At 41.9% G+C, this 27,506-nt stretch overlaps 1 protein-coding gene across 2 annotated transcripts in view; it reads right to left on the reverse strand.

The window, feature by feature from the left end:
- PEX14 (peroxisomal biogenesis factor 14) overlaps window positions 1–26,740 on the reverse strand; it is a 136,062-nt gene extending 109,322 nt beyond the window's left edge. The window contains exons 1-2 of one of the 2 annotated variants that reach the window (XM_008568810.1): window positions 26,699–26,740; window positions 8,458–8,505 (exon numbers count right to left, since the gene is read on the reverse strand). In XM_008568810.1, the coding sequence (XP_008567032.1) occupies window positions 8,458–8,505; window positions 26,699–26,734 (84 nt within the window). In that variant the 5' untranslated portion in view covers window positions 26,735–26,740. Of the gene's footprint in view, window positions 1–8,457; window positions 8,506–26,017; window positions 26,384–26,698 lie in introns of those variants that run through there. The other variant, XM_008568809.1, reaches the window with a different exon arrangement.
- Between the last annotated feature and the right edge of the window lie 766 nt (window positions 26,741–27,506).

Below are 27,506 nucleotides of genomic sequence, written 5' to 3' on the forward strand. Positions count from 1 at the left end.
CATAACTCACCCTCCACACTTTCTAAAACAAAGTGAGAACTTAAAGACCTTACTAAAGCAATCGAAATACAGAATCCTAGCTTTTTATGATCTCCCTGCAATGTTAAACTGCCGTCTCACTCACACCTAAGTTGACAGCAATCTTTTCAGCAATTCACATTTACCAAAGCATTTAACTTAGTTTTCATAGAACCATCTTTTCACAATTATCTTTGTTTTATATTTGTAGAACTTCTCTTTGCATTTATGCATCATCTGTTTACATCATATTTAATAAAACTGTCTAATTCAATGGCACATACAACTGGCACACACATATTCAGGAACAAGCCAGCCACCTCTTGGTTGCCGAACGAGTGTGGAGTGATTGTCTCGTTCAGAGCACCACAGACCTGGTGAGCAGGTTCCACAGGGCCCGAACGAGACTCGGTCACTTACAGGAGTGGGTCCAATGCAAGCTCTTGACACATTTAAAATATATATATTTATTGATACCCCCACTTCATTTCACAAAGGATTTGAAATAACTTTCAAAAGTACACACAAGACAGAAGGATAGGGCAAAGAGAAAGTATAGGGAAGGAAAAAAAATTTTAATGTTATTTATTCCCCTTCTCTATAAATATCCATTTTCAATAAACTGTGGAAAAACAAAACCATTTATACAAATAATCAACTTGTGTGCGTGATTCTGTCAGCAGCTCCCTGCCACTGCAAGGCTGGAAAAAGCGGCCCTGGCCCTAAAGACCTTTTCGCTGTGGGCCTGGCTGGGTGGCAGCCAACCCAGAGAGAGAAAGGCAGACACGCCAGGACCCAGAGCCCCACACCACGGACTCAGTACACACAAGCAGGAGAGTTGTGCCCCAGGGTCACCGCTAAGGCAAGAGGTCACAAGGGTGGCAGCACATCTTCTTCTCAACAGGGGTAATTCATCCAGACTCACGCTGCACTGGGGGCTACGAGTTAGTTCCTCTCTGCCTCTGACTGTCAGGGAGTGCCCCTGGACAGATTTACCTCTGGAATCACTCAGTGTCGGCCCCATCTCTAGATGGTTCAGACAAACTCATAATGGCAGAGAGAAGATTTGTGGAGCAACAAGCATAAATCTTGGTTATAACTACAAACCATAAAAGAAAGGAGAGCTGGGAGGGAAGAGGGAAGGGCGGTGAATATGTCCTTCTCCAAAGCACCACTTGATCTTCCTGCAGCTTCTCACAGTGCAGAAGTGGGATTAACTACAAGATCATATTTTTCAAACCAAAATCGGGCTGCAGGTTTGACAATGGGCTAAAATTTTGTTTGCTTGTTTGTTTGGGCGCTGACTGGTACAGGGATCCAAACCCTTGACCTTAGGGTTATGACACTGTGCTCTAACAACTGAGCTAACTGGCCAGCTCAAATATTTTAAATTGAAATTATCCTAAAAAATGTAGGCCACACGGTTGTCCTAAGTATGACACACATTCAGTGGTTTTCAAACTGGGGGTTTGTGGGGGATTTACTGAGTTTGCCATAAGGAATACCCATCCTTTAGGTCCACTTAAAAAGACACTTTAATGTGAAAATTTTTTCAAATAAGATGATGATCGATTTTAAACAAAAGAAAAACATTTTAAGAACATCCCTCTGCCCAAATAAGAGCTTTGTAGATCCCATCTTCAGCAATGATAGGGCACCCAAAGGAACTCTAAGACTGCACTTCCAGGAGAAAGGGGAGGAAACAGAACTTTTTCTTCTGAAAGAATAATGTTGGGGACAAGACTTAAGACCAATCACTGTGGGGCTCTGAAAAAAGGCACATGAGTGCTTAGTCCCTCAGTTCCCACATCTCCAAAATAAGGACACTGCTCAGTTATCTAACAACCAGGGCCTCTGATTACAGGAACTACAGCAAATATAAAGTATTACTATGAAAGCCAGGAACCTGAAGTATAAACAAAGCTGAATAACTATTTCAAATTCCATTTCTTTAATTATTACTCCTAAGAGTTTTGATTCATCTAATAATTATTTGCAAAAGGATACCTTAAAACTGAAAAACAACCTCTTCATTTACCTGAAAGAGGAAGCAACTTAAAGGGCACCACCTAGTCTACTGAATAAACCTTCCCACTCTGTAATAGGAAGGATAAAGTAGGAAGAGGCAGTAATTTCAAAATCAGCAAGTGGCCTAGAGATTATAGCCACCCAGAAAACGGAATGAGGCTTTTCTCAAGTTCATCCATTTCAGCATTTAGTTCTGACCAGTTCCCCTCCCCAGATCTGGTAGAACAAGAGGGAATTCTCAGGCACCCTCCCAAATGTGAGTCAGTATCCATGGACATTAATATTAAAAGAGAAATGTTTTCTTCACTAAAGGTTTTAAACTGTTGTTGAGAAGGGAGTGGGAAAAGAGGAAAGCCAACATTTTTCCTATATATAAAGTGCCCGAGTCTCAGGCCTGGGACCATGTCACCAACAGCGAAGTGCAGCATAAGCCCAGTTGTTTACACTTGATTTCAGTCCCCAAGTTTCTCAGCAGCAGTTGTGAGAGGTGCCCCCGGGAACATGTTGTTAGTAACAGTCTGAGCACCAAAACCTGCAGTTTACTTCTTAAAAATAAATCAAGAGTGAATTTTGGTTTATCCCTATAATGTCACCCTGACAGATGTCCCTGAGCAGGAAACTGAGGTGGAAATGACAGCTAGCTTCAGCAAACCTAACTGTGCACAGAAACCAACCACTACAGATTTTTTAAATGATAACTTTTAATACTTTTAAATTAGGTTTGCCGTATTTATTTTTCCTAGAAAAATGACAATTTCCCAAAATCTCTAAAGAGCTGGTTTCATTATCCATGTGCTAGTAAAATCACTTTCATGAGTACAGTTATCAAAATCAATTTTATTTCTCCACGAAATGCTTTGAATTTTATAAAATAAATATACATGTGTTTGTGTTCCATGTTATATGCAAGCATACACACACACATCCATGTACTCTTGAGTACGCACCAAGAAATGTATTGAGTATATGAATGTCCCTTCAGAAATGTTTTTGGGAACCACCTATCCACAGTGAGCCCACCAACAAGTATACTGAAGTATTCTAACTACCAAAGTCACAAAAGGTACAAATAGGGCCGGCCCAGTGGCACACTCGGTAGAGTGTGGCGCTCCCACCGAGGGTTCGGATCCCATAGAGTCCGGTCCGCTCACTGGTTGAGCGCGGTGTGGGCGCAACACCGAGGGTTGCGATCCCGTTACCGGTCACGAAAAAAAGACAAAAAGGGGAAAAAAAAAAAAAGGTACAAATACAAGGGAGACTGTGCCAGAAATACAAGGGTATTTCAAAAAGTTTGTGGCAAAATAGAATTGAAAGATAATATAAATCTTTCCGAGAACTTTTTTTTTTTTGGTTTGTTTGTTTTGGCAGCTGGCTGGTATCCATGAACTTTATGAAGTACCCTTGTACCTGTTAGAGGTGTTTAGGAGACAGGCAACTAGACGTAGCTATTCTTAAAGAGAAGCTCACAGTACTGGCTCCCTGAATTCAAGATAATAATGTCCTTTTGATTACCAGCCTCTGGTTAATTGGCTTAAAAACCAAAGAGAAAATCTTAGGTGTCCCAGTTGTGAGGTGGATGACCTTCCCCAGAAGGACTGAGATCAAATACATGATGTAAAACCTCCAGGAAAAGGTTCCATTTCACCTCAGGGAGAAGCCCAAGGAGACAGGATCCTTCTGCACTTAGAAGGCAAAACTATTCAAATATAGCCTGGATCTGCAACTGCAGAATATCTTTATTTTTAAGAATTCAGCATACTAAAAAATATTAATCCTAGAGAAAGTGAAAAAGAAATTACCATCATCATTTACAAAAATACATTGTATTGTAGTTTGGGATTATTTTGGTGGAGGGATGCAGGGAAATTTTGCTTTTCCAAGAAAAAAACAAAAAGAATCTATACCTACTACGAGTCAGGAAAAAAGGATGGCAGAAGACTCATCCATTAGAGAAAACCTGGTGTCAAAGAGCAAAAAGCTGAAATTCTGGTTTAGCCAAAGCCTACAAGCACTGTGTGAACTGGTGAGCATTGCCGAATATTGAAAAACTGAGCTGAGACAAGTGAGACACCACATGAGACATGTAAAGAAACCATATTTATTGCTTACTTCAAATAACCAAAAATCATATGACTAAGAGGAAATCTCAAAAGGTTACCTTAACCCCAGTTTCAGTATCCAAGCAAAATGAGAACTGAGTTACCCACGCGGACAATTGTACACCCTTTCTTAAAGACCTACAGACCAGGCAGGGACTTGATCCTGCCAGGGCAGCAAAGGGAGCTGGTCCAGAGACTCTGTGTGAGCCCAAGGATGGGCACAACTGTGGGACTAGAAACTCGGGTCTACAGGAGATTCACAGGTCTTCAACAGGTCTGGGAGAAGCTGCAGTGTACTCTGGAAAGCTATCAAGACTCCTTGCCCTAGGAGGCAAAGCTCCGCGAAGAAAGCATGAAGAGGAAAAGGTAATCAGCTGTTTGACTTTAGCAAAGAGTTCTGTCACTAACAATCAGAGAATTTCAACTCAGAGTCTACAGAATTTCTCAAGACTGGTCTGTTCACCCACCTCCAGCTCTGATGACTCTTTCATAACAGAGGAACTATCTCACTAATATGGTCAGGGTTGCTGGGCTGGTTTTATTCCAGGGCGGGGCAGGGGGAGGACTGAAGGGGCAAGAGAAGGGAACATGCAGGGTCACTACTTGGCTAGAATCAAGGTCAAGAGATGGCTATAAACACAAATGTGTCATTTAGAGACTACAAGATTATAGTTCTCACCACAAAGTCACAAGACAGTTTTTATGGTCCAGAGAGGTTAGAAATGCAAAGCAGGCCTTCCTTCCCCAGCAAATAAAGCAGAACAATAACGCAGACACCCAAATGCATCGACAGGGTGGGCCGGCCCGTGGCTCACTCGGTAGAGTGCGGTGCTGATAACACCAAGGCCATGGGTTCGGATCCCATATAGGGATGGCCGGTTAGCTCACTGGCTGAGCGTGGTGCTGACAACACCAAGTCAAGGGTTAAGATCCCCTTACCGGTCATCTTTTAAAAAAAAGGACAAATGCATCGACAGGGCAATGTCACCTGCACTGTTATGATAGAGCTTCCTCTGCCATAACTCACTTTTTTAATAAGAGGAAAATTTATTCCAAAGTGATCATAGAGTTCTGGGACAAAGAATGAGGTAAGATTATTTACCTCAGTATCCCACGCTTATCCCTTTTATTGTAGTGACCCGGCAGCTTCCATTAAAGAATTTTGAGGCAAATATGCACTCAGTTAAAAACAAAAACAAAAACAATTTAGCCAGGTGTTCCCCTAACACTGGAATACCCTATTCCTCAAGACCTGGCTTCAAGTTTCACATAAACCATCCCCAAGTCCACCCTCCCACCCCCTGCAGAACGCTTCCTTCTCTGAATAACCAGGGGCTGTCATACTCCCAGCCAGGCAATTCGGCACCAAATTATATACGGTTTTGTGCTGTTTGCTAAAATTATATGCAGTCTTATGCCAGCTGCTAATTGTTTCAGTGTACAGATGCCTTTTCTTCCCCGAATAAAATGGGTGAACACTTGGAACAAGGCTTAGTTTTATTCTTCAGTCGTCTGTCCTCAGTCCTCAAGCCCGAGCTGAGCCAGGCACCCAAGAGACAGCTAACACATGCAGCCTGAGAAAGCCCCCTCTGTGGAAGGGGCTGCATGCTGTGTGCTTTCACCATGGGCTTTCTGTGGTGGGGGCCGCCACCCTCCAGCACTGCTTCTCCAGCACCTCCCCTCCGGCCTGCCATCAGTTCACAGCAGCCTCCTGCTCATCCTGTCCCCCTCGGTGGGCTCTGCTGCCTGACACCCTCCTGCTGCCACTCCCAAGAGGACAAAGTGGTTCACACAAGGCTGTACAACTCGGCTGGTGCCCTCATTTAATCAGGCTGCTGCAAATGGTTGGCCAAAAGCAATATGGGCATGACTGAGAGACTGTGGGAGTTTAATATAAAAAAATTAATATAAAAAAGGGAGGAAGGAGAAAGAGTCTACCTTTTAATAGGGCCCTAATTACCCAACTCATAGGATCAGCCCAAATGAGATGGGAGTTTATTTCGGGGTGTTTTTTTTAATTATTGTTTTTTTATATATATATAAATTGCTGCTATGTGTTTTCTTTCCTCTGAGCAATTATGCAGCAAGTACGTAAAGAGGAGAAAAAATATTAATTAAATATAAGGTAATTGTAGAGTTGGCCTGGAGAGAATGAGTCTGAACTCTGGACGATCGCAGGCTACCAGGGTTTGAAGACTGCTCAGGGCCTCCCAGAAAAGAAAGAAATAAAAATACAACCCACCAACAAGCAGATGCACAGTACAGCAGGAAAAGAGCAGTGTAGAGAAACATTAGCAGAGCACAGGGTCTGCGGGGCTCCAAATACACAGAAATCAGGGTGCTTGCCAATTGCTTAGGGCTGCCAAAGCATTTATTCAATCATGCCCAAAAAGATGGACTGGCCACTCCTCTGTGATTAACAGTTAAATCAGTAGATCAAAATTCAAAAAGATGGACAAGAGCACGGCGGTCATGGCATCCTCTGTCTGCCCTTCACCCCTGTGGCCACAGCTTCCTACCCACGCCCCCACCAGAAGATCCACTCAGGACTGGAACAGGCTTATGCAGCAATAAATGCTGGCTTGGAAAAAAAAAAATTCAAAAAGAGACTGAGGAAATAAAGGATCAAAGAGGCTATCATGTTCAATTTGGACTTTAATCTAAAACCAACCATAACTTTGGCTTGCGGGGCACTGAGGCAGCACCGTGGGAATCACTTGCGCTCCCCACCTAGGAGACTGGTGAGGCCAAGCCTCCTCTGGCTTTCACACACCGTGACCTCAGGGAAGGACCCAGGCAATACCAAAAGAGTGAATGAGGCCACTGTGGGAGTGCTGGGAAGCGAGCCCATAATTAGTGACAGCAGATGACATGAATGACAATAGTACTACCCTGAGACAGTCCCGGCAGCACTTGTATCACCCCAGTCTTTCTACAGCTCAGCCAGATCCAACTCACCCTCTGCCTTGGAAAGCCTTAGTACGCTACATTCTAGAATTCAGACTTGTTCATACCAGCTAAGGCCCTCACGTCATCTCCTCCCACTACTGCCAGGAGAGTGAAGAAACACCAGTGAAACTACAGGCCCTGCTGAAACAAAACCTTGGTAATACACCCCTAAGCTTGCTATTAGTACTCAAAGAAAGAGAAGGCTCTGAGAAGTTAAACCTTAAGCTGGCTCTCCCATACAACTTACCTGGTTTGTACAGAACCAGGTTACTATCCAGCCAACAGTATTTACAGCAGGCCCCAAAATGCAAAATAGAATGAAAATGGTGTGGGCGGGTAGGCAAGCAGGCAGGCAGGGACTCTGGCTGGGACCACCAAAGCAAAATAACTTTGCAAAGAAAATTATCTTTAGTAATTAGTAGGCCTCTTCTCTATCAATAGAAGATAATCTTGGTAATGGCTATCACAAGCCTAATTACTGACCAGGCAAAACCAGAATTCCCTTCCTTACCTGTTTTTTTTTTTTTTTCTTTCCAAAAGATGACTGGTAAGGGGATCTCAACCCTTGACTTGGTGTTGTCAGCACCACGCTCTCCCAAATGAGATATAGGGATCTGAACGCGTAGCCTTGGTATTTATTATCAGCCCCACACTCTCCCAAGTGAGCCACAGGCTGGCCCTCCTTACCTGTTTTTTAAAGACCACCTGAGGTGCTCTCACCCCGAGGAGCAGAGAATGGCTTGCAACCCTTCACCTAGTGAATGATCTAGAATCCTGAAAATTTAGAACAGAGCAGTTTTTTTTTTTTTTCTTTCCAAAAGATGACTGGTAAGGGGATCTCAACCCTTGACTTGGTGTTGTCAGCACCACGCTCTCCCAAATGAGATATAGGGATCTGAACGCGTAGCCTTGGTATTTATTATCAGCCCCACACTCTCCCAAGTGAGCCACAGGCTGGCCCTCCTTACCTGTTTTTTAAAGACCACCTGAGGTGCTCTCACCCCGAGGAGCAGAGAATGGCTATTTCAGACAATCAAGAAGCAACCTGGTTAGGCCCAGCAACCTCACTTCAACTCAGCCTCCCAGGGTTTCAACCATCTCACTAATTACTACTGATCAGCAAAAAACAAAGTGGCACAGGACCATCTGGGGTGGATGCTTTTAGTTTCAGAAAAAACCAGGCTTTACTAAGGAGAGATGACACTAATCTGTGCACGCTAGAAAAGAAGTCAGAAGTCAGAGGTTACTGATGCCTGCTTTTAAAGGGACACTACTGATGTGAAACTATAGGAGCATAAGGTTTCTTTATACTCACATGGTATTAGAACTATTAAAAATGATACCATGTATCTTGGGTACTTACCAGAGGCTCTCGAGGCAGCACATTTTCACTTCCTGGAGTAGAGCTTGGCTGCAAAGAAAAATAGAAACAAAAATAAGATCACAGTGCCACCCAATGGACATCGAAAAACCAAAGACGCTCTGTTCTCAAGCGACACACACACACAGACACCTCTTTCTCATATTTCTCACCTGTCTTTCATAACTTTAGAGTGTTCTACTACCTATAAGAAGTAGTCCAAAGAGTCCGACTTTGCCAGGGAACATACAGATATTGTTTCTGTGTTCACAGTCCCAGCACCTCAAGAACAAGGCTTGGTTTTGCTTGGGCGGACCCAAGAGCAGCTGCTGAGCAGCAATGGCTGGGGACCCCCACAAAATCGACAGAAATAGCAAAGTCCAGAGAAAGGCTTGAAGAGAGAGAAATACTTCTTTCAGCCACCTCCCCAACCCCAGATGATCTGGAAGAGAAGCCGAGCAAAAGTGGAGAACCAGACTCAGCCACAAGGGGGCCCCACTTGCCCACACTGAGGATTCTCTCTGGGCATCTGTCTGGAACCACAAAGCAAGTAAACTACACTGATTCCCATATATCACCTGTCACTAAGGACACCATCCCCACTATAATAAAGAAAGCCCTAGGCTTACATCCTTTTTGGAAATAAGCTAGTCACAGGCTGACAGATACACAGACTGATCTACAGGCAGCAGCCAGCACTGTGGCCGAATCGCCTGGTTCTAGTCTGTTTCCTTCCCCTCTTAGACCACCACCTCACCCTCACAAGTGCCTTCAACCCTTGACTGATCTGGACAGTATTTAGAGAAAGGGAGAAACAGAGATAGAGGCAGACAAACTCAAGAAATGTACAGATCCCCAAAAGAATAAAACAAGCAGTTTGAGTGAGCTATGATTAGTTTACCATTACTGATGTTCAAGTCAATCGCCAATTATCTCCAGATAATATCCAGACAAGTGCAGCTAATGTGTGTGTCCTATGAGCCAGCCTCCAGCCTCCATCCTCCTCCCGGCTAGATCAGATGGCAAGTGCCAGGACTCTCAGGAAAAAGGACGGAAGGTGGGAAAGGAAAGCACCCAGTCCACAGAGGGTCCTCAGAGATTTCCTCTCGCCCAGTTGCCACCACATAGCTGGCACAGCATAGGGGCAAGGACTCAGCTGGATGAAGGACTCTAGCCCTCCATCCGAAGTCCTGTCCCAAGAGCCCCACTGTCCCAGGACAAGAGGGTCAGCCAGCATGAAACTAACTAGGAAGTGTGGGTCAGTCTCAGGGAATCTGAACAAGCTTTCCCTCCCCCCTCAATCCCTCCCCCCTCAATCCCTCCCTCTCTCCTTCCCTCTCTCCTTCCCTCTCTCCTTCCCTCCCTCCCTCCTTCCCTCCCAAGGCTCCAGGCATCAATAAGCTCGTACATTTAGATCTCTGGCCGGAGGCCTCTGAGCTCTACATCCAACTAACTTCCTGCCTCATCTTGGACTTAACATGTCCCACAGCAGACTCACAATCTTCTCCCTCTGCCACACATGTCCTCTGCCAGTGTTCCCTGTCTCAGCTAATGGCACACACTTCATCAAACCATGCAAACTGGAATCCAAAAGGCCACCCTTGACAGCTCCTTCTCCCTTATTCCTCTGAGCTAACCCATTATCAAGTACTGCCGAAATTGCTTCTTAAATATCCATGAAATAAAAAAAAGAAAAGAAAAAAAGTAAATATCCATGGAATCAATCCATCCAGTTTTCTACAACTCTACCGCTATCACTTTGGTCCAAGCTACCACAATCGCTTGCCTAGACCATTCTAATCAGTGCACCCACACCCACGCTGGCTCTCTTCCAATTCATTATCCACAACACAGTCTATCATTTCCAAATAATAATCTGATCATCGCATCCCTTTAATGGCTTCTCACTGCTCTTAGAAGATAGAAAAAAAAGTTCTCAGCATGGCCTGCGAGTCCTGCATCTACTCTGACTACATCTCAGGCCTCGTGTGGCACCACATTCCCCAGCACTGCCCACAGCAGTCATGCTGGCCTTTGCTTCCTCTGTCAATGAACCTTTGCACACACAACTCCTTCCATTTCCTCTCTGACACTTTGACTCATCCTTCAGATCCAGCTAAGACACTTCCTTGGGGCAGCCCTCCTCTGACATCCATGACTAGGTCAAATCTCCTTTTCACAAGCTCACATGACACCATAAGCCTCCCCTCCAAGAACTGGACAGAACTGTGATTTTACATTTGTGTTATTAACTGGCTGATGTTTGTCTCCTTCACAAGATTATAAGCTCCACATGGGCAGAAACTGTCTGTGTTTGCTTATCAGTGCATCCTGGGGCCTAGGACAGTGCCAGGCACAGATTAGGCCTTCACAGTTATTTCCTGAATAAATGAATGAATGAATGGGGCAACAAAGAACAGAACAATGCTTCTAACTCAACTGAATGGATTATACATTAAAGTTCATTATCTTTCTGGAGGCTTCCTTCACTACATTTGGTAGATACTAACACTAAGTGCCATTAGCTCTTTCTTCATTAAAGTCTTACAATAAATGTATGAAATTATTGCTGATGAGGAAACTGAGGCAAAGGAGTTTAAATAACTTGCTCATGATGACTCAGCTAGTAACTGGTCCTACAGGAATTCGAACACTTCTATTTAATCAAAATGGTCGGTTTTGTTTAGATCTCATTCTATTAAGGAACAACCTTTATGCTATCCCATGAGTAATGATGTAGGTTATTTGACTAGACAAAACAAATACATTCAAACAGCTTTAGTACTTAGGAAGACTCATTCCGATTTAGCCCAAAACTTTCTTCCCGAGACACATTTAATCCCTATGAGTCATTATCACCAAGGAACGTCCCTTAAAATTAATTCATTTCTTGAAAAGCTAATATTTGCCAGATAGAAAAACTTTAAACAGTATATACAATGCCAAGTAAGGCTCTTTCATCATATAGCCTTTAGTATCTTTTTAAACTGTGAGCTATGTAAATGTATTGTTCTAAAAGAAACAAATAAAATGTAAATATTAAAAGTAAAAAAGAACCTCATCCAATCCCTAGGGGCTCACTGTTGATACTGGTTCTCATCTATTCTTTCAGAAGTAGTCAGAGCCTATAAGAAAAATGCCTGTGTGTGTGTGTCCCCACCACAGAACTTCACACAGTAGCACTCTCCAAACTCCTCAAGTCTTGGCCTCCCAGAGTCTTCTGGGTCTTACAAATCCACACCTCTAAGCTCAATCTTAGGGCTGCTAAAAGAGGAGCAAGCACGGGCCGGCCCGGTGGCGCACTGGAGAGTGTGCTGCTTGGGAGCGCAGCGGCGCTCCCACCGAGGGTTCAGATCCCATGTGGAGACCGGTCGCCACTCACTGGCTGAGCGCGGTGCGGGCGCAACACCGAGGGTTGCGATCCCGTTACCGGTCAGTAAAAAAGACAAAAAGGAAAAAAAAAAAAAAAGAGGGGCAAGCATTTCCCCAAACTGTATTTCACCTCAACAGTTCTGTCTCAGGCCAGTCAAACCTTATCAGTGAACTCACAGAGGACTTTTCCCCAATCTAGGTATTGCCCAATACTGACATTCTAAATGATTCTCCAGGTCATGACAAAATGTCTGCAGTCTAAAAAGGCCCATCCTCCATTTCCTGTCTCAGTGGCTTATAGAAAACTATTTCTTGATGACCAAATCCAAAATAGCCTTCATCCTTACTATTCTCCATGTTTTTTCCTTGATAATACCATCAGAAACTCTCTATTGAGTAACTAGTTTGCTATCTCTCCCATTGGACTTTAATCTTCTTGCAGACAGGCACTTGCTATCTTGCTGAAATCTGTGTCTTCAGCACCTAGAATATCACTGGTACTCAACAAATATGTGTGTAATCAAATTTATTTTAAAAATTTAAACCAAGAGCTGGCCAGTTAGCTCAACTGGTTAGAGCATGGTGCTGATAACACCACAGTCTGGGGTTTGATCCCTGTACTGGCCAGCATAAAACATTAAAAATTTTAAAAATTAAAACAAAGGCACCATATGGTATACACAAGCCCAGATGAAGCAAGCAGAGGACTGTGGCAGTGTCTTTCCCTAGAACATTTCACCTACAACCGAACACAAATGTGGCTTACTCTTAATGTAACGTTGTGACAGGACGGTTCTCAACCGCTGGGCAGTATCCCCCAGAGGGCTTTTGGAAACATGTGGAGGTGTTTCTGGCTGTCACAATGATTAGGGAGTCCCACCGGCTTTCCCAGGGCAGGAGCCAAGGAGGTTAAACGTCTTGCAATGCACCCAGTGAAGAACTGTTCCATCCAAAACACCAACAGGACTCCTTGGAGAACCCTAACCACTCTGCTTCCTTATGCTGAGGAACACACAACTGAACGTACAACTCTAGATGCTTCTTGAAAGGAGGACAAAGGGCTGAGCAGCCGACTGGTTGTCACAGGCTGGATTCCCAAGCTCATACAGGTCCATTAGTCTCACCAGTCCAGCTTTTACAAAAGCCCGACACTTTCTCAAACGCTTGCCCCCATGTCAACCCCTTTAAGTGGTCGAGTCTATTTCCTGGTTTGAGATAAACCCCTACAAATTAAATTCCAACTTGATCCTGGAAATCTTCACAGGGTAGTCTAGGATTTAAAAAAAAAAAAAAAGAAAGAAAAGAAAAGAAAGAGTAAGGTTTAGAAACCACGGCTGTAGATTATTGCAAGGGGATAAGGAGTAAGCTCCGAGGCAATCCACACTCAGGACGCTTAGGGGCCTGGATGGGGAGAGCAGGAGGGGAAGAAAGCAAAAGAGTAAGACTGCTTTAAAAAGCAAAAAGACAGGCAAACAAATCAAAAAAAGACCACAGTGGCAGAGAGCGAAATGCTTTTCGTTTGATAGAGACAGAGGTGCTGTCACTCCTGTTGCCAGGGCACTGACCCTGCCCAGCTGGAAGGCGTGCCCAGCTGCTGACCTCGCTGCACGGCAAAGATCAGCCTCACATGCAGCTCACAGGTTTGAGCAGAACCTCCAGGTCTAGGAGTCCTCATCCTACATCTGCCAAGTGACTGTCACTCTAGATGTGTCCTAAGCCAGTCTGTGCAGTTCTTTGCGGGAAAGAATAAGATTCAACTCCACAAATATTCTTCGAGAGGCAGTGGCACAGCAGAAAGTGCATGAGCTTTGGCATTTACAACTGAGTGACTTTGGGGATACTACTCAACCTCTCTGAGCCTCAGTTACCTCATCCATAGGAATAAAGGGAATACCACCACCACCTCACATTCAGGATTAGAAATGATGTCATGTCACTCCTCTGCTCAAAATCAACCCACATGATGGAGTAACAGGGACCAGATTTACCCTCCCACTATAAACAATTACAAAACTAAGCAAAATCAATGAAACCACTGTTTATTGAAATTAGACAGGAAGCAGTACAGGACTGTGATCCCTGACAGAACAGAAACTAATGATTTGAGCCCTAAAATCATTCTGTATTTCTGTCAGGAGGCAGATTTTACAAACCAAGGACAGAGAGAGGGGGATCCCCAGCAAAGCACAGGAGTCTCACTGAGTTGGGGAAGCAGAGATCAGAGACTAAGGCAGCTGAAAGTTGGAGGACAGAGCTCCAGAGAGAAAAAAAAGCTACATAGAAAGACAGCTAGAGTGCAGACTTGTAAGACCAAGGTCAAGGGTTCAGATCCCCATACTGGCCAGCCACCAAAAAAAAAGAAAGAGAGCTCCAGAAATCGACATGGAGGTTCCCTTGAGTCTTTGCTGAATATTAAAATTTGTGCATACACAGGGTGAGACTCCAGGAGGGTGAAGCAAAGAGTGATGAGGAAGCTGTGAGCAGGAACAGTTCCCAGAACTCTCATGGGCTTGTGAGCTCCAAGTAGCCAGAGTGCAGTGTCCTGCCTGATGATTCAGGGCATTCAGCAGAGACCTGGAAGGTCCACATTGTGGTGGGGGGTCAAATTATCCCTAGAGTAAAGGTTACCCTAGATCTACTCTAACAAAGCTTAAAACCAGCGCCTAAAAGAATCATACACAATCACAAATAAACTGCCTACCAGAACAAAACCCAACATGCTTTAAAATAAGACCATGTGAGGGTCAGCCTGTGGCTCACTTGGGAGAGTGTGGTGCTGATAACACCAAGTCAAGGGTTCAGATCCCTATATAGGGATGGCCGGTTCGCTCACTTGGGAGAGCGTGGTGCTGAGACCACCAAGACAAGCGTTAAGATCTCCTTACCGGTCATCTTTTTAAATAAATATATAAATAAATAAAAATAAAATAAGACCATGTGATATTATGAATTATATATGACATATCATATACTGGATTTCATTCACAGTTCCTAGCTCCCCAAGCCAAGACTCTGCCTTTCTGTCTTGGACCTAGCCACAAAGAAATTCTCTGACCTACCTTTCCTGATTGTAGGTGATAAGACCCTCATTTCAGGAGGGATCCTGCCTCATATCTGGGAGGAAGAAATGTTACACAGAGAAGCCGAAAAGAAACTGAACAAACAGGCCTTGCAGGGTTCTCCCACTCGGTCTGTTAGTATTAGATCACACCCTTTTTGCCCAATCACTTTTCTACACAGTTGTCCATGCTTCGGTCATGCCTATGTAATAAAGTTTCCTTAAAAGCTCAATAGCACAGTGTTCAGGGAGATTCCTGATAGCTAAACACATGGAGGTTCTTAAAGGGTGGCGCACCGAGGAAGGCATGGAAGCTCCACACCCCTTCTCCAACACCTCACTCTACGCATCTCTTCATCTGTATCCTTTGTTCCTTTATAATAAATCAGTAAATGTAACTAAGTGTTTCCCTGAGTTCTGTGAGCTACTCTAGCAAATTAATCAAATCCAAGGAGGGAGTCATAGGCACCTCAATATAGCTGGTCAGTCATAAGCACAGGTAAAACAACAAGGCATCAAAAGCAGGGGGACAGTCTTAGGTACTGAGCCCTTAACCTGTGGGATATGATGCTATCTCCAGGTAGACAGTGTCAGAATTGAATTGAAGAACACCCAGCTGGTGTCCATTGCAGAACTGATTGCTTACCTGCTGATGGAAATTAGCACATTTGGTCACAGAAGTCTTCTGTGTTGATTGTTGCTGAATAAGAGTACAAGAAAAGCACTTTGTTTTCTTTACTCCTATATGAGAGTACTTCAAAAAGTTCATGGAAAAATAGAATTAAAACATAATACAAATTTTTCCATAATTTTTTGAAGTATCTCATATATACACAGACCACAAAATCCAGACCCTCAACAATGTAAAATTCACAACATCCAACATCCAATCAAAAATCTCAACATATGCCAAGAAGCAGGAAAATGTAACCAATAATATTAAGAAAAGCCAGATGATAAAGCTAGCAGACATACTCAAAGGAAAGCATGATTATAGTAAGATGAGAAATGTAAGGAATAAAAAGAAAACAGAACTCCTAGAGATGAAAAAAATAATATCCAAAATAAAAATTTCACTGAATGAGAATAACAGCAGATTACTGCAGAGGAAAAGGTAAGTGCACTTGAAGACAGAGCAAGAGAACCTAACCAAAAGGAAGAATAGAGAAAAAAAAAGATGGTTTGTGAGGTCTGTGGTCTATCAAGCAGTATAACATAATGTGTAATTGGAGGCCCAGAAAAGAAGGAGTGAGGCAGAAAAAATATTTGAAGAAATAATGGCTGGAAATTTTCCAAGTTTAACAAAAAGTAGAAACTCACAGATCCAGGAAGCTCAACAAATACCAAGCACAGTAAACACAAAAGCACACTAAGGCGCATTATAAATTGCTGAAAATTCATGAAAAGAGAAAATCTTAAAAGCAGCCAGAAAAAGAGAGAGAGAAACATTACCTACAAATAATAGAGATTAAGAATGACCATAGACTTCTGAACCTATGCAAACCAAAATACAATGGAATGGTATGAATTTTTTAAATGCCCCTTGGGGGGGGGGAAGAATGCTGATCTAAAATTCTAAATCCAGTCAAAATATCTTTCGAAAATGAATACAAAATGAAGACTTTTCCTGGAAAAAAAAAAAAAAAAAAAAAACTTGTCAAGAGTATACTAGTACCACAGGAAATATTAAAAGAAGTTCTTTAAGCAGAAGGAAAACAATGACACAGGGAAACTTGGATCTACACAAAAGAATGCAAGAAATAGTAAATATGTTGGTAAATATATAAGATATTGTAAATATATATATTTAATTTTTAAAAAATAATTAGAAGGTACTGTTGGTTTTATGACATATGCAGAAGTAAAATCTATGACACTAATAGTATAACGGATAAGAGAGTAAAGGTAACTGCTGTTAGGCTCTTAGACCACATGCAAATTTACCCTGTATGTAATGGTGAAAGTAGGCTGTGTTGCATACTATAAACTTTAGAGCAATCACTAATTAAAAAACAAAAGTAGTATTATAAACCAAAAGTAGGGATAAAATGAAATCCTAAGAAACATTTCAGTTAATCCAAAAGAAGACAAGAAAAAAGCGAACAAAGAATAAATGGAAAACAAATAGAAAAAAATATAACCAGATGGTAGGCATAAATACAACCATATCTGTATTTATGTTAGGGGTAAATGAAACAGTCCAATTAAAAGGCAGAGATTGTCAGATTGGGGGAGGCGGGGGAGATTAGAGACTTAGCTATATGCTGTCCAGGAGAAACCCACTATTTTTTTGAGAGGTGGGGGGCTGGCCAGTACAGGGACCCAAACTTTTGAGGTTGGTGTTATAACAACATGCTCTAACCAACAGAGCTAACCAGCCAGCTCATGAAACCACTTTAAAAAAAAATACACACATAGGTCAAAAGCCAAAGGATGGAAAAAAATATATCATGCAAACACTAATATTAATATCAAACAAAGTACACTTCAAAATAACAGAGATATTTCAAAACAATAAAAGGGTCAATCAAGAAGACATAATCCTGAATAAGCATGCACCCAATAACAGCATTTCAAAATACATGAAGTAAAATCAGACAGAGTTAAAAAGATAAAGACTAATCCAAATTTACATCTGGAGACTTTAATACTCTTCTCTCCTTAATCAAAAAGCCAGTAAGGACATAGAAGACCTGAATAACACTATCAACCCATCTGGCCTAATTGACATTAATAGAATACTCTATCCAACAACAGCAGAATATATGTTATTTTCAAGGGCACAATCAAAATTCACCAAGACAGACCATAAAACAAATCTCAAATTTAAAAGATCTGAAATCATACTGAATATGTTCTCTGATCACAATGGGGTTAAACTAGAAATCAATAAAAACCTGGAAAAATCCCAAATATTTGGAAATTAAACAACAGACTGCTAAATAACCTATGGGTCAAGTAAGAAAATATTCTGAGCTTAATGAAAATGATACAACATATCTAAATGTATTGAATGCAGCTACAGCAGTGCTTAGAGGGAAATTTACAGGTTTAAATACTAACTCTAGAGAAGAAGCAAGAAAAAGAAGACAAAATGAAAGTCAAAGTAAATAGAAAGAAACAAATAAAACAGAAAAAGTATAAACAATAAAGGAAAATCAATGAAATAAAAGCTGGGTTGTTTTTTTTTTAAAGAATATTAAGATTGATAAGCCTCTAGCTAGAGTAGTCAAAAAAAGAAAGAAGACACTAACTTCCAACACCAGATATGGAAAAGGAGAAATCACTGCATATTGTATTTTACTAAAAGATGACAAGGGAATATTATGAAAAACTTTAAGCCATAAATTAGACAACTGAAATGATACGGACAAACTCCTTGAGAGACAACATACCAAAATTGAGCCTGGAAAAAATAAAGTTTAATAGTCTTATATCTATTTATAAAAATAAATACATTAATTCAAAAATACTTAAGTAAAAAAAGAAATTAAGAACATAATTAAACTTTAAAGAGAAAACCCTAGGCCCAGATAGCTTCACTGAACTCTAGCAAACATTTGAGGAAGAAATAATGTGAATCTTATACAAACTATTTCAGAAAATGGAAAAAAAAGTAAAACTTCCCAATTCATTTTATGAGGCCAGCTTTACCTTGACACCAAAACCAGATAAAATTTTGACTCACACAAAGGAAAACTATAGGTCAATAATTCTCAAGAACAAATGTAAAAATCTTTAACAAAATATTGACATATCAAATCTGGCACTATATAAAAAGAGATAATATATCATGACCAAATGGGATTTACCCAATGAATGCAAGATTTGTTTAACATTTGAAAAATCAATCAACATAAATCATCATATTAATAGAAAAAAGGAGGAAAACAAAAGAAGTTCAACAGATACCAAAAAGAGTACCTAACATTCAAAAACACTTATGATTTAGTAAAATAGAATGATACTCAGAAAACTAAAAATAAAAGTTGAATTTCCTCAACTTGACAAAGCACACCTCCAAAAAAACATACAGCTAACACCATACTTAAATGTGGAAGACTTCATGAATACCGCCCAAGATCAGGAACAAGGCATGTCCAACTCTGACTGCTCCTTTTAACATTGTACTTGAAGTCTTAGTGCAATAAAGTAAGAAAAATAAAGGGCATAAATTGGAAGCCAAGACGTAAAGCTGTCCTTATCTGCAGATGATAATCATCTACGTCATCTACAGAGAAATCATAAGGAATCTACAAAAAAGCTAGTAGAACTAAAAGTGAGTTTAACAAGGTTGCAAATACAAGGCCAATACAGAAAACTCAACTTTACTTCCATATAATAGCATTGAGCAATTAAAAATGAAATTAAAAAATAAAATCCATAAATTCAATAGCAGTCCCAAAATATGAAATGTTTAGAGAGAAATTTAAAGAATGTGTACATGGCCTGTAAACTTAAAACTACAAAATACCATTGAGAAAAATCAAACACCTAGGCCGGCCCGTGGCTCACTCAGTAGAGTGCGGTGCTGATAACACCAAGGCCATGGTTTTGGATCCTATATAGGGATGGCCGGTTGGCTCACTGGGTGAGCGTGGTGCTGACAACACCAAGCCAAGGGTTGAGATCCCCTTACCGGTCATCTTTTAAAAAAAAAAAAAAAAAGTCAAACACCTAAATAAATGTAAACATACACCATGTTAATGAATTGGAAGATCAATTTTAAGATGTTCATTCTCTGGGGCCAGCCCGTGGCTCACTTGGGAAAGCGTGGTGCTGACACCACCAAGTCAAGGGTTAAGATCCCCTTACTGGTCATCTTTTTTAAAAAATTAAAAATTAAAAAAAATTTTAAATAAAAAAAGATGATCATTCTCCCCCAAATTAATCTACAGATTCCATACAATCTCAATAAAAATCCCAGCAAGCTTTTTTGTAAGAACTGATAAGATTTAAATGGAAATGCAAAGAACCAAATCCTAAAACAATTCTGAAGGGCCAAGCCCGTGGCACACTCGGGAAAGTGCGGCGCTGGGAGCGCAGCAGCGCTCCCGCCATGGGTTCGGATCCTATGTAGGGATGACCCATGCGCTCACAGCACTCACTGGCTGAGCGTGGTGCGGCCGGTCTCAAAAAGGACAAAAAAAAAAAAAAAAAAAAAACAATTCTGAAAAAGAATAAAGTTGAAAGACTTGGGCTTTTTTCAGCGGCTTGCTGGTACAGGGATCTGAACCCTTGACCTTGGTGTTATAACAATGAGCTCTATCTAACCAACTGAGCTAACTAGCCAGCCCCCCAGACATAGTATAAAGCTACAGCAAGCAAGACAGTATATTATATATTTGCATTAGGATAGACACATAGATAAACGGAACAGAATAGAGTCCAAAAACAGACCTATTTATACACAATTTTTGATTTTTTTTTTTTTTTTTTTTTTTTTTTTTTTTTTTTTTTTTTTTTTTTTTTTTTTTTTTTTTTTTTTTTTTTTTTTTTTTTTTTTTTTTTTTTTTTTTTTTTTAAAGATGACCGGTAAGGGGATCTCAACCCTTGGCTTGGTGCTGTCAGCACCACGCTCAGCCAGTGAGCCAACCGGCCATCCCTATATAGGATCCGACCCCGCGGCCTTGGTGCTATCAGCACCGCACTCCACCGAGTGAGCCACAGGCCGGCCCCCACAATTTTTGATTTTTGACAATGGTGGCATGATAATTCAATAGAGAAAGGGCAATCTTTTCAGCAAATGATGCTGAACAACTGAGATCCATATGGAAAAAAATGAAAAAAATAAACCTCAGCACAATAAGCACATGAAAAGATGCTCAACATTATCAGTCATCAGACATGCAAATTAAAACCACAATGAAATACCACTACACATTCATTAGACTGGCCAAAATAAAATGGCGAACAATACCAAGTGTTGGTGTGGAAGTAGAGCAATTAGAACACTCATACACTGCCGGGGGGGAATGAAAAATAATACAACTTTTCAAAATACTTAATTTCTCATAAAACTAAATAAGCACTATATGACCCAATAATTCCACTCACAGGTATTTACCAAAAAAATCCCAAAAATACGTCCTCACAAACACTTATACATGAATTTTCATAGTAGCCCCAGACTAGAACCAATCCTGCAGGAACAGACTCTAACGTGACCCCCATGATCCCTCTCCTGGTATTCATGCCCATTTGATGTCCCATCTCAAGTATGGACAGGATCTGTGACTTGCTTCCGGCCAATAATGTACGATGAAGGTGACAGGATGTATGTAATTACCTTAATGTGGGAATGATACAAGATTGTAATGTCCATTTTGCTAAGAGACTCTCTCCCTTGCTGGCTTTGAGGAGGCAAGCAGCCATGCCAAAAAGAACCACATAACAAGAAACTGAGGATGGCCTTTAGCTGACAGTAACAAACTGCAGTCCAAGTCTGACAGTCCCTAAGGAACTGAATGTTGCCAACAACCACACGTGATAGGAAGCAGATCCTTCCCCAGTCAAGCCCCGGATGAGACCGCAGACCCTACAGACACCTTGACTGCAGCCTGGTGAGACTCAACTAAGCTATGTCCTAACTCCTGATCCACAGAAGCTGTGAAATAATAAACATGTGCTGTTTAAGCTGCTAAATTTCTGGTAATACTGTTAAACAGCAATAGAAAACCAATACAATCCAAATGTCCATCAACTGGTGAATAGAGCAACAAATTGGGGGATATCTACATAATGAACTACTACTCAGTAATAAGAAGTAATGAATTACTGACAGGCACAACAACATGGATAAGATTCACAAACATTACTCTGAGCAAAAGAAGCAAGACATAAAAGAATATATAATGAATGCATTCACATGAAATTCTAGGAAAGACAAATATAATTTATAGTGATAGAAAGCAGTTCAGGTTTCCTGGGGCGAAAGCCAGGGATTCACTGGGAAGGAGCATAAGGGAACACTTAGGGATATTGAAATTGTTTTGAACTTTTTTTTTTTTTGCAGCTGGCAGGTATAGGAATCTGAACCCTTGACCTTGGTATTACAACACCACACTCTAACCAACTGAGTTAACTAACTGGCTAGCCCTGGAATTGTTTGGATCTTGACTGGGTGGTGGTTACACAGGTACATAAGATTTGTCAAAACTCTTTAAATTGACCACAACACACCTATGGGAATTCTACAGTAAGGTTTAGGCCACAAGAATTTTGCCACTTGAGAAGATATTAAATCTAAGGTATTAGAATACTAGCAAAGTCACAAAGAAAGCGACTTACCTTTACAAAGGAGAAATCTGACAAGACACTGCCTTAACCAAGAAACCAAACTTATGTTCAATAATGGGACAAACTGGTATCACACGCCTTCTGATGTGATTCACTAAGAAGGACACAATGTCACTTCCAGAATATTCTTGCAAAAAATATTTAACCTGGATCTAAATGTGAAGAAACAAATCAGACAAATACAGATAGAAGAACAATCTACAAAACAAATGACCCAGACTCTCCACACATGTCAATATCATAAAACACAAAAAAGGTAGATGAACTCACCAGAAATGCATACATGCGTTCAGAAAAAGACACACACAAGTATTTTTATAGCAGCACTATTTGTACTAACCCAAAAAGTGAAACAACCTAAATGTCCATTAAGAGTAGAATGGTTAATAATAAATGATCAGACATATTCATACAATTTAATAACTATATATAGCAGTGATAATAAACTATTGCTGCTTACCACATGGATGAACCTCATAAATATAACACTGAGTAAAAGAAGCCAGACACACTTTATAATTCTGTTTACATAAAGTTCAAAAACAGATAAAATTAATCTATATTATAAGTCAGAACAGGGCCAACCTTTGGGGGGTTGGGATAGTGACGGGAGTGCCATGAGGGGGACTTCTGAGGTCTTGGTAGTGTTTGACTTCTTGACCTGGGTAGTGGTTGCCCACGTGTGCTCATTTTGTGAAAATTCACCAAGCTGTACGCATGATTTGTATACAAGGATAACCCAAAAAGTTCGAGGGAAATAGAATTAAAAGACAATATGCACTTGACCTTAGCCAAAAGACCAAGAAGCATTGAATTAAAAGATAATACGAATCTTTCCATGAACATTTTGAAGATTCCCTCGTACTTTCTGGGATATGTTAAACTTCACTAAAAAGTTTTTTAAAAATTTAAAAGACTAGGGAACCATTCTAGAGTAAAGCTGACTAAAGAAACTAAAGAGACAAATCAATGCAATCCCTGTTTCTTGACTGGATCCTAATTGGGAAATTTTGAATGTGGATTATAAATTAAATAATATTATTTTATCAATACTACATTTCTTGTGTATGAATGGTATTGTGATTATGTAGAGGAATAACATTACTTTTATGAAAGAAAGACAAGGTGAAGTACTCAAGGATAAAATATTCTGATATCTGTAACTTACTATAAATCCTTCCAAAAAAAAGATATATAAAGAGACAGATAAAGCAAATTCAGCAAAATGTGAACAGTGTATCTTGGTGAAGTTTCTGTGTTCGTTTTACAGGAGTTCTCTGTATTATTCTTTCAACTTTTCTATAGGTTAGAAATTTTTCCAAAGAAGAAGTTGAGGGGAAAAATACCTCGTTTAAACTACTGTCATTCAAGAGTAACAAACTTCCAAACTACACGCAGAGACTCGGAGAAGAAGGCTAATACTTGTGGAGCACTCACTATGCACCAGCTGCTCTTCGCATCTGTGATTCCAGCCAACTCTCATAGCAACCCTCTAGGTGATTCCTGTCGCTCCCATTTTACAGAGGAGAAGGGGCTGCTCAGAAAGGTGGAATGACAAGGACGATAGCTGTGAGTGCTGAAGCTCTAAGCAAAATCTGTCAGGATACGAGGCCACGCTCTCCCACTCCTTCACTCCGCTCTTCTCCCTTCTCATCTTCTGTGTCCTCTCGATCCAAAATTCACTATATCCAGTGAACTTTACCAGATTTGAAATCTACGTTCTGTAATAATCCTCAACAATCAATAACTGTTAAGCATATCAGATTGAACCAGGCCTCTGCTCTATGCTGAAGACAGAAAAGCTAGTGGGAAAGGAGAGAGATAGGGATAACATCTCTTCTTCCTCTAGGCCACAACATGTACAGACTAGAAAAGACTTCAGGAAGAAACTAGCTACGCAAAACAGAGCAACGTGGGGAAAACAGGGCAAGGATATGAAGCAATAAATGAAATTCCAAAAAATTGTCTTGAGAATAGACTAAAAAGGCTATACTTTACCATTATGAAAAAGCCAGGATGTCCCTGAAATCTAAGTCACGAAGGACAGCTAGCAGAAACACCAGCTTTCGGGCATTCCTTTAAATTTCAAGGAAATTATTTCAGAACAAATGAAAGAACTTTACTAGCATACCCCAAAAGATACTTTAATAGGGCTTGAGGAAAGGTTTAGATCCATTTGTGAGTGAAATCCAGAGCTTATTAAATGGAATAATAATAAACAACGCATTGTGTCTAAGTAATTTTATATAAATCAAATCATTTAATCCTCAGAGCAACTCTATGAGACAGGCATACTAGTATTATTCCTATTTTACAGATGGAGAAATTAAGGCCAGAAAAGTTATGTAACCTGTCCAAGATCACACAGCTGGTAAGTAGTAGGGCTAGGATTCCAAGCCAGAAGGGCTGGCCTCAGAGCCTATACTTGTAACTACTGCTCTCTACTGCCTTTTCAGGAAAGAGAGCATTATTCACCCCTACTCTTTAGAAACAAGAGATTGATGCCATAAGGCCGACTAACAAACTTCCTATGAGAGACAAAATACTGGCTCACCCCCACAGGTCTAACCCTGTACAACTCTTCTCACATATAAATCAGGTTTGGGGGAATTATCCAAATAGTCCTTTCAATCCCATTCTGCTCTGACTGGAGAAATGGGAAACCAGGTTGATCAGGACTTGAAAATGAAATGACAAGCAAGTGCGAAAAAGAGTTGGTTCACTTAAAAAACGTTCATTTCCAGCTTATTGTTAGACGGTGATAGAATCTGGCATGAAGAGTGCAAGTTTTTCTCAGGCTGCCAGCATATTCTGATGCAATCCCATCTCTACCAGCTTTGGAAAGGAGGCAAACGAGAGGCTGAGCTGAAAACCAAACAAGCATTGGCCAAGCCCCCTTAAAGGACTGTAGATCCTTTTCCACATGTACAGAGGGGACAACCGCCAGAACCAAGGGAATCCTTGTACAGGACAATGGCTCCAAGTGGCAAGATTTTTAGTACTCTTCACAGCACTTGCAAATTAATTGTCCTCAAAGAATCAGGAACTACCTGTGGGCATTCTTAACACAAAAGGGTTCAGAGAAAGCCTGGCCCTGATGAGCCTCAGCAAACTAAGTGAGGTAAGGCAAGAAAGAAGTCCCCTCTGCCACGACACTCCACAAACTCTAGAACTTCTGACAGTGGGAAGGCCAGAATCACTCCTAGTTATTTCCCATGTTTTACAATGCAGACATCTTCCTGAATCATTTACACTGCTAACAGAAGCTGGTCTGGGAAACACACCAACTCCTCTAAGTGCAATTCCTGTAACAGACATCATGAAGAATAAGACGGTAAGAAACACTAAGTGGTGGTCTTCCACCTAGGGAGGAAGTGAGATACTAGAAAGGGGCTGAAAACTCTTAAAGGCGTTTCAAGGAGGTGAGAGATGAGTGATGAGGTCCTGGTTGAAACCATTTTCTGCCTCCTCTGGTTAATTCTAACTAAATTTAAACAAGTATGCCTGGCCAGAGGAGTCACGCATACCTGGTTCAAATCCAGGCTCAACTGGGCACGTGATTTGGGCCATGCTACAAATCCTTAGCATCCACTTCTGTGAAATGGGGGTTAATAGCCTGTACTTCATAAAGGTTGCAGAGAGCACTAAATGAGATAACAAACGTAATTTGTTCTCAGCATGACAGCACACGCGCAGTAAATGTAAGGTCTCAGTCCCCCTCTCCTCACCCCACCCACCCTTCTTTGGACTATAAACCCCTTCACAGGCCTTGTCATCCATTGCTACCCGACAGTAGACGCACAGGCGTCAACATGGTCTTCATGGAGCCCTTACTGGAGTGGGATTTGGCTGAATGTACAGGTGTAAAGCTGAAGTGGAGCCTTTGGCCAACAAAACCGAACCCAGGGAAGCGAGGATGGATTCGCAGCCAAGAGCGCTGTGGCGTCTGTTGTTGACAGTGCGTCCCCTTACTACCAACGCACTGAGAGTCCGAAGATATTTCCAACGCTCCAACGTGGCGAGGAAAGCACAACGGTGACTAAAGACGAAGAGGCTGGCCGCGGGGCCACTCAGGAGGCTGAGGCTGTGGGGGCCTGCGAACCCTGATGGAGTCATGTCCCTCCCGGGAGGGGACAGCCGGGAACGATCGAACCTCTCTCATCCTGTCCTCAAGAAGGGGCCCTCGCAGCGCAAGCCTGGGGGCTTCCCAAACGTCCCGCCACCCTCCCGCCAAGCTCAAGTGGGACTGGAGGGGCTGGCCGGCGACAAGTGGGAGCCCACGGGCGCGGCCCAGCCCCCGAGACCCGGCTGGGGAATGTGGTCAAAGAGGGGTCACAGGGGGAGGGGCCGGGCGGGGAAGACCTGGGAGGGGCGGGGCCCTGGAGGGGTCAAGGGGTTGGGGCCCCCGGTTTCGGAGACTTGGGGCTCCCACCCACGCGGCTCCCAGCCGTGCGCCGAGCGCCCCCTCCAGCCGGCGTCTCCGCCGCCACGGTGGGCCAGTCCCACTCCCATTACCTGGCTCGGCTGCTCTGCCTGCTCCGAGGACGCCATCTTCCTGAGGCCTGACTAATCTATCGACGCTGGGCTAGGTTTCTCCCAAGCGCCCTCGCTCTCGCCCTCCCGCCCAGACTAAAGTAGCCGGAACTGATCCTATCGATGTGGGGGCGGGGCCGGGGCTCGGGGCAGAGGCTGGAAGCCCGGTGACAGTGTCACCTCGCACTATTTCCATTCTATCTCTGCTTTACGGGAAGGTCTGAAATCTCTGTCCTTTCTGCGTTGTTATACATGTATTATTCTTATAGAATTAGATTTCTGCCCGTCCCCAACGTGGGGCCCATTTAGGGACTCACTAAGTAATGAATGAATGAATGAATGTGAAGAGACTTAGAAATTAATTTTTAGCCATTCGGTTCAGGACCGTTCTTTGAGTGCCTGCTACTTGCCGGGAACCCTGATAGGCACTAGCTGTGAAAAGATCCAACTCCTACTTCCAAGCCCAGCAAGTACAGAATTACAGTCTCGTGGGGTTAGGACTCCGATAAAGGGGCGCAGGTCTACTTGGTAGAACACAGAAGAAGGGCCCTTTTAGGAAGGAGAGGCTTCTACGAACCGTCATGACTATAGTGGTTGAACTGTTAGTTTTAAACTAAATTATATGGAAAGGTTTGCCTATGTTAGAACTGCTAGCTCACATGATAGTTGTATTTTGAATATGGAGTAGTAGAAAGGGTTGCTTTAGCTGATGATCCTCCTATCAAACACTGTTTTAAATGCCTGCAGGACTGGCTAGTAAGCTAATTTGGTTAGAGCCTGGTCCTGCTAA

The sequence above is a fragment of the Galeopterus variegatus genome, unplaced genomic scaffold (assembly GCF_000696425.1).
Source record: "Galeopterus variegatus unplaced genomic scaffold, G_variegatus-3.0.2 Scaffold445, whole genome shotgun sequence".
Classification (NCBI taxonomy): Eukaryota; Metazoa; Chordata; class Mammalia; order Dermoptera; family Cynocephalidae; genus Galeopterus; species Galeopterus variegatus.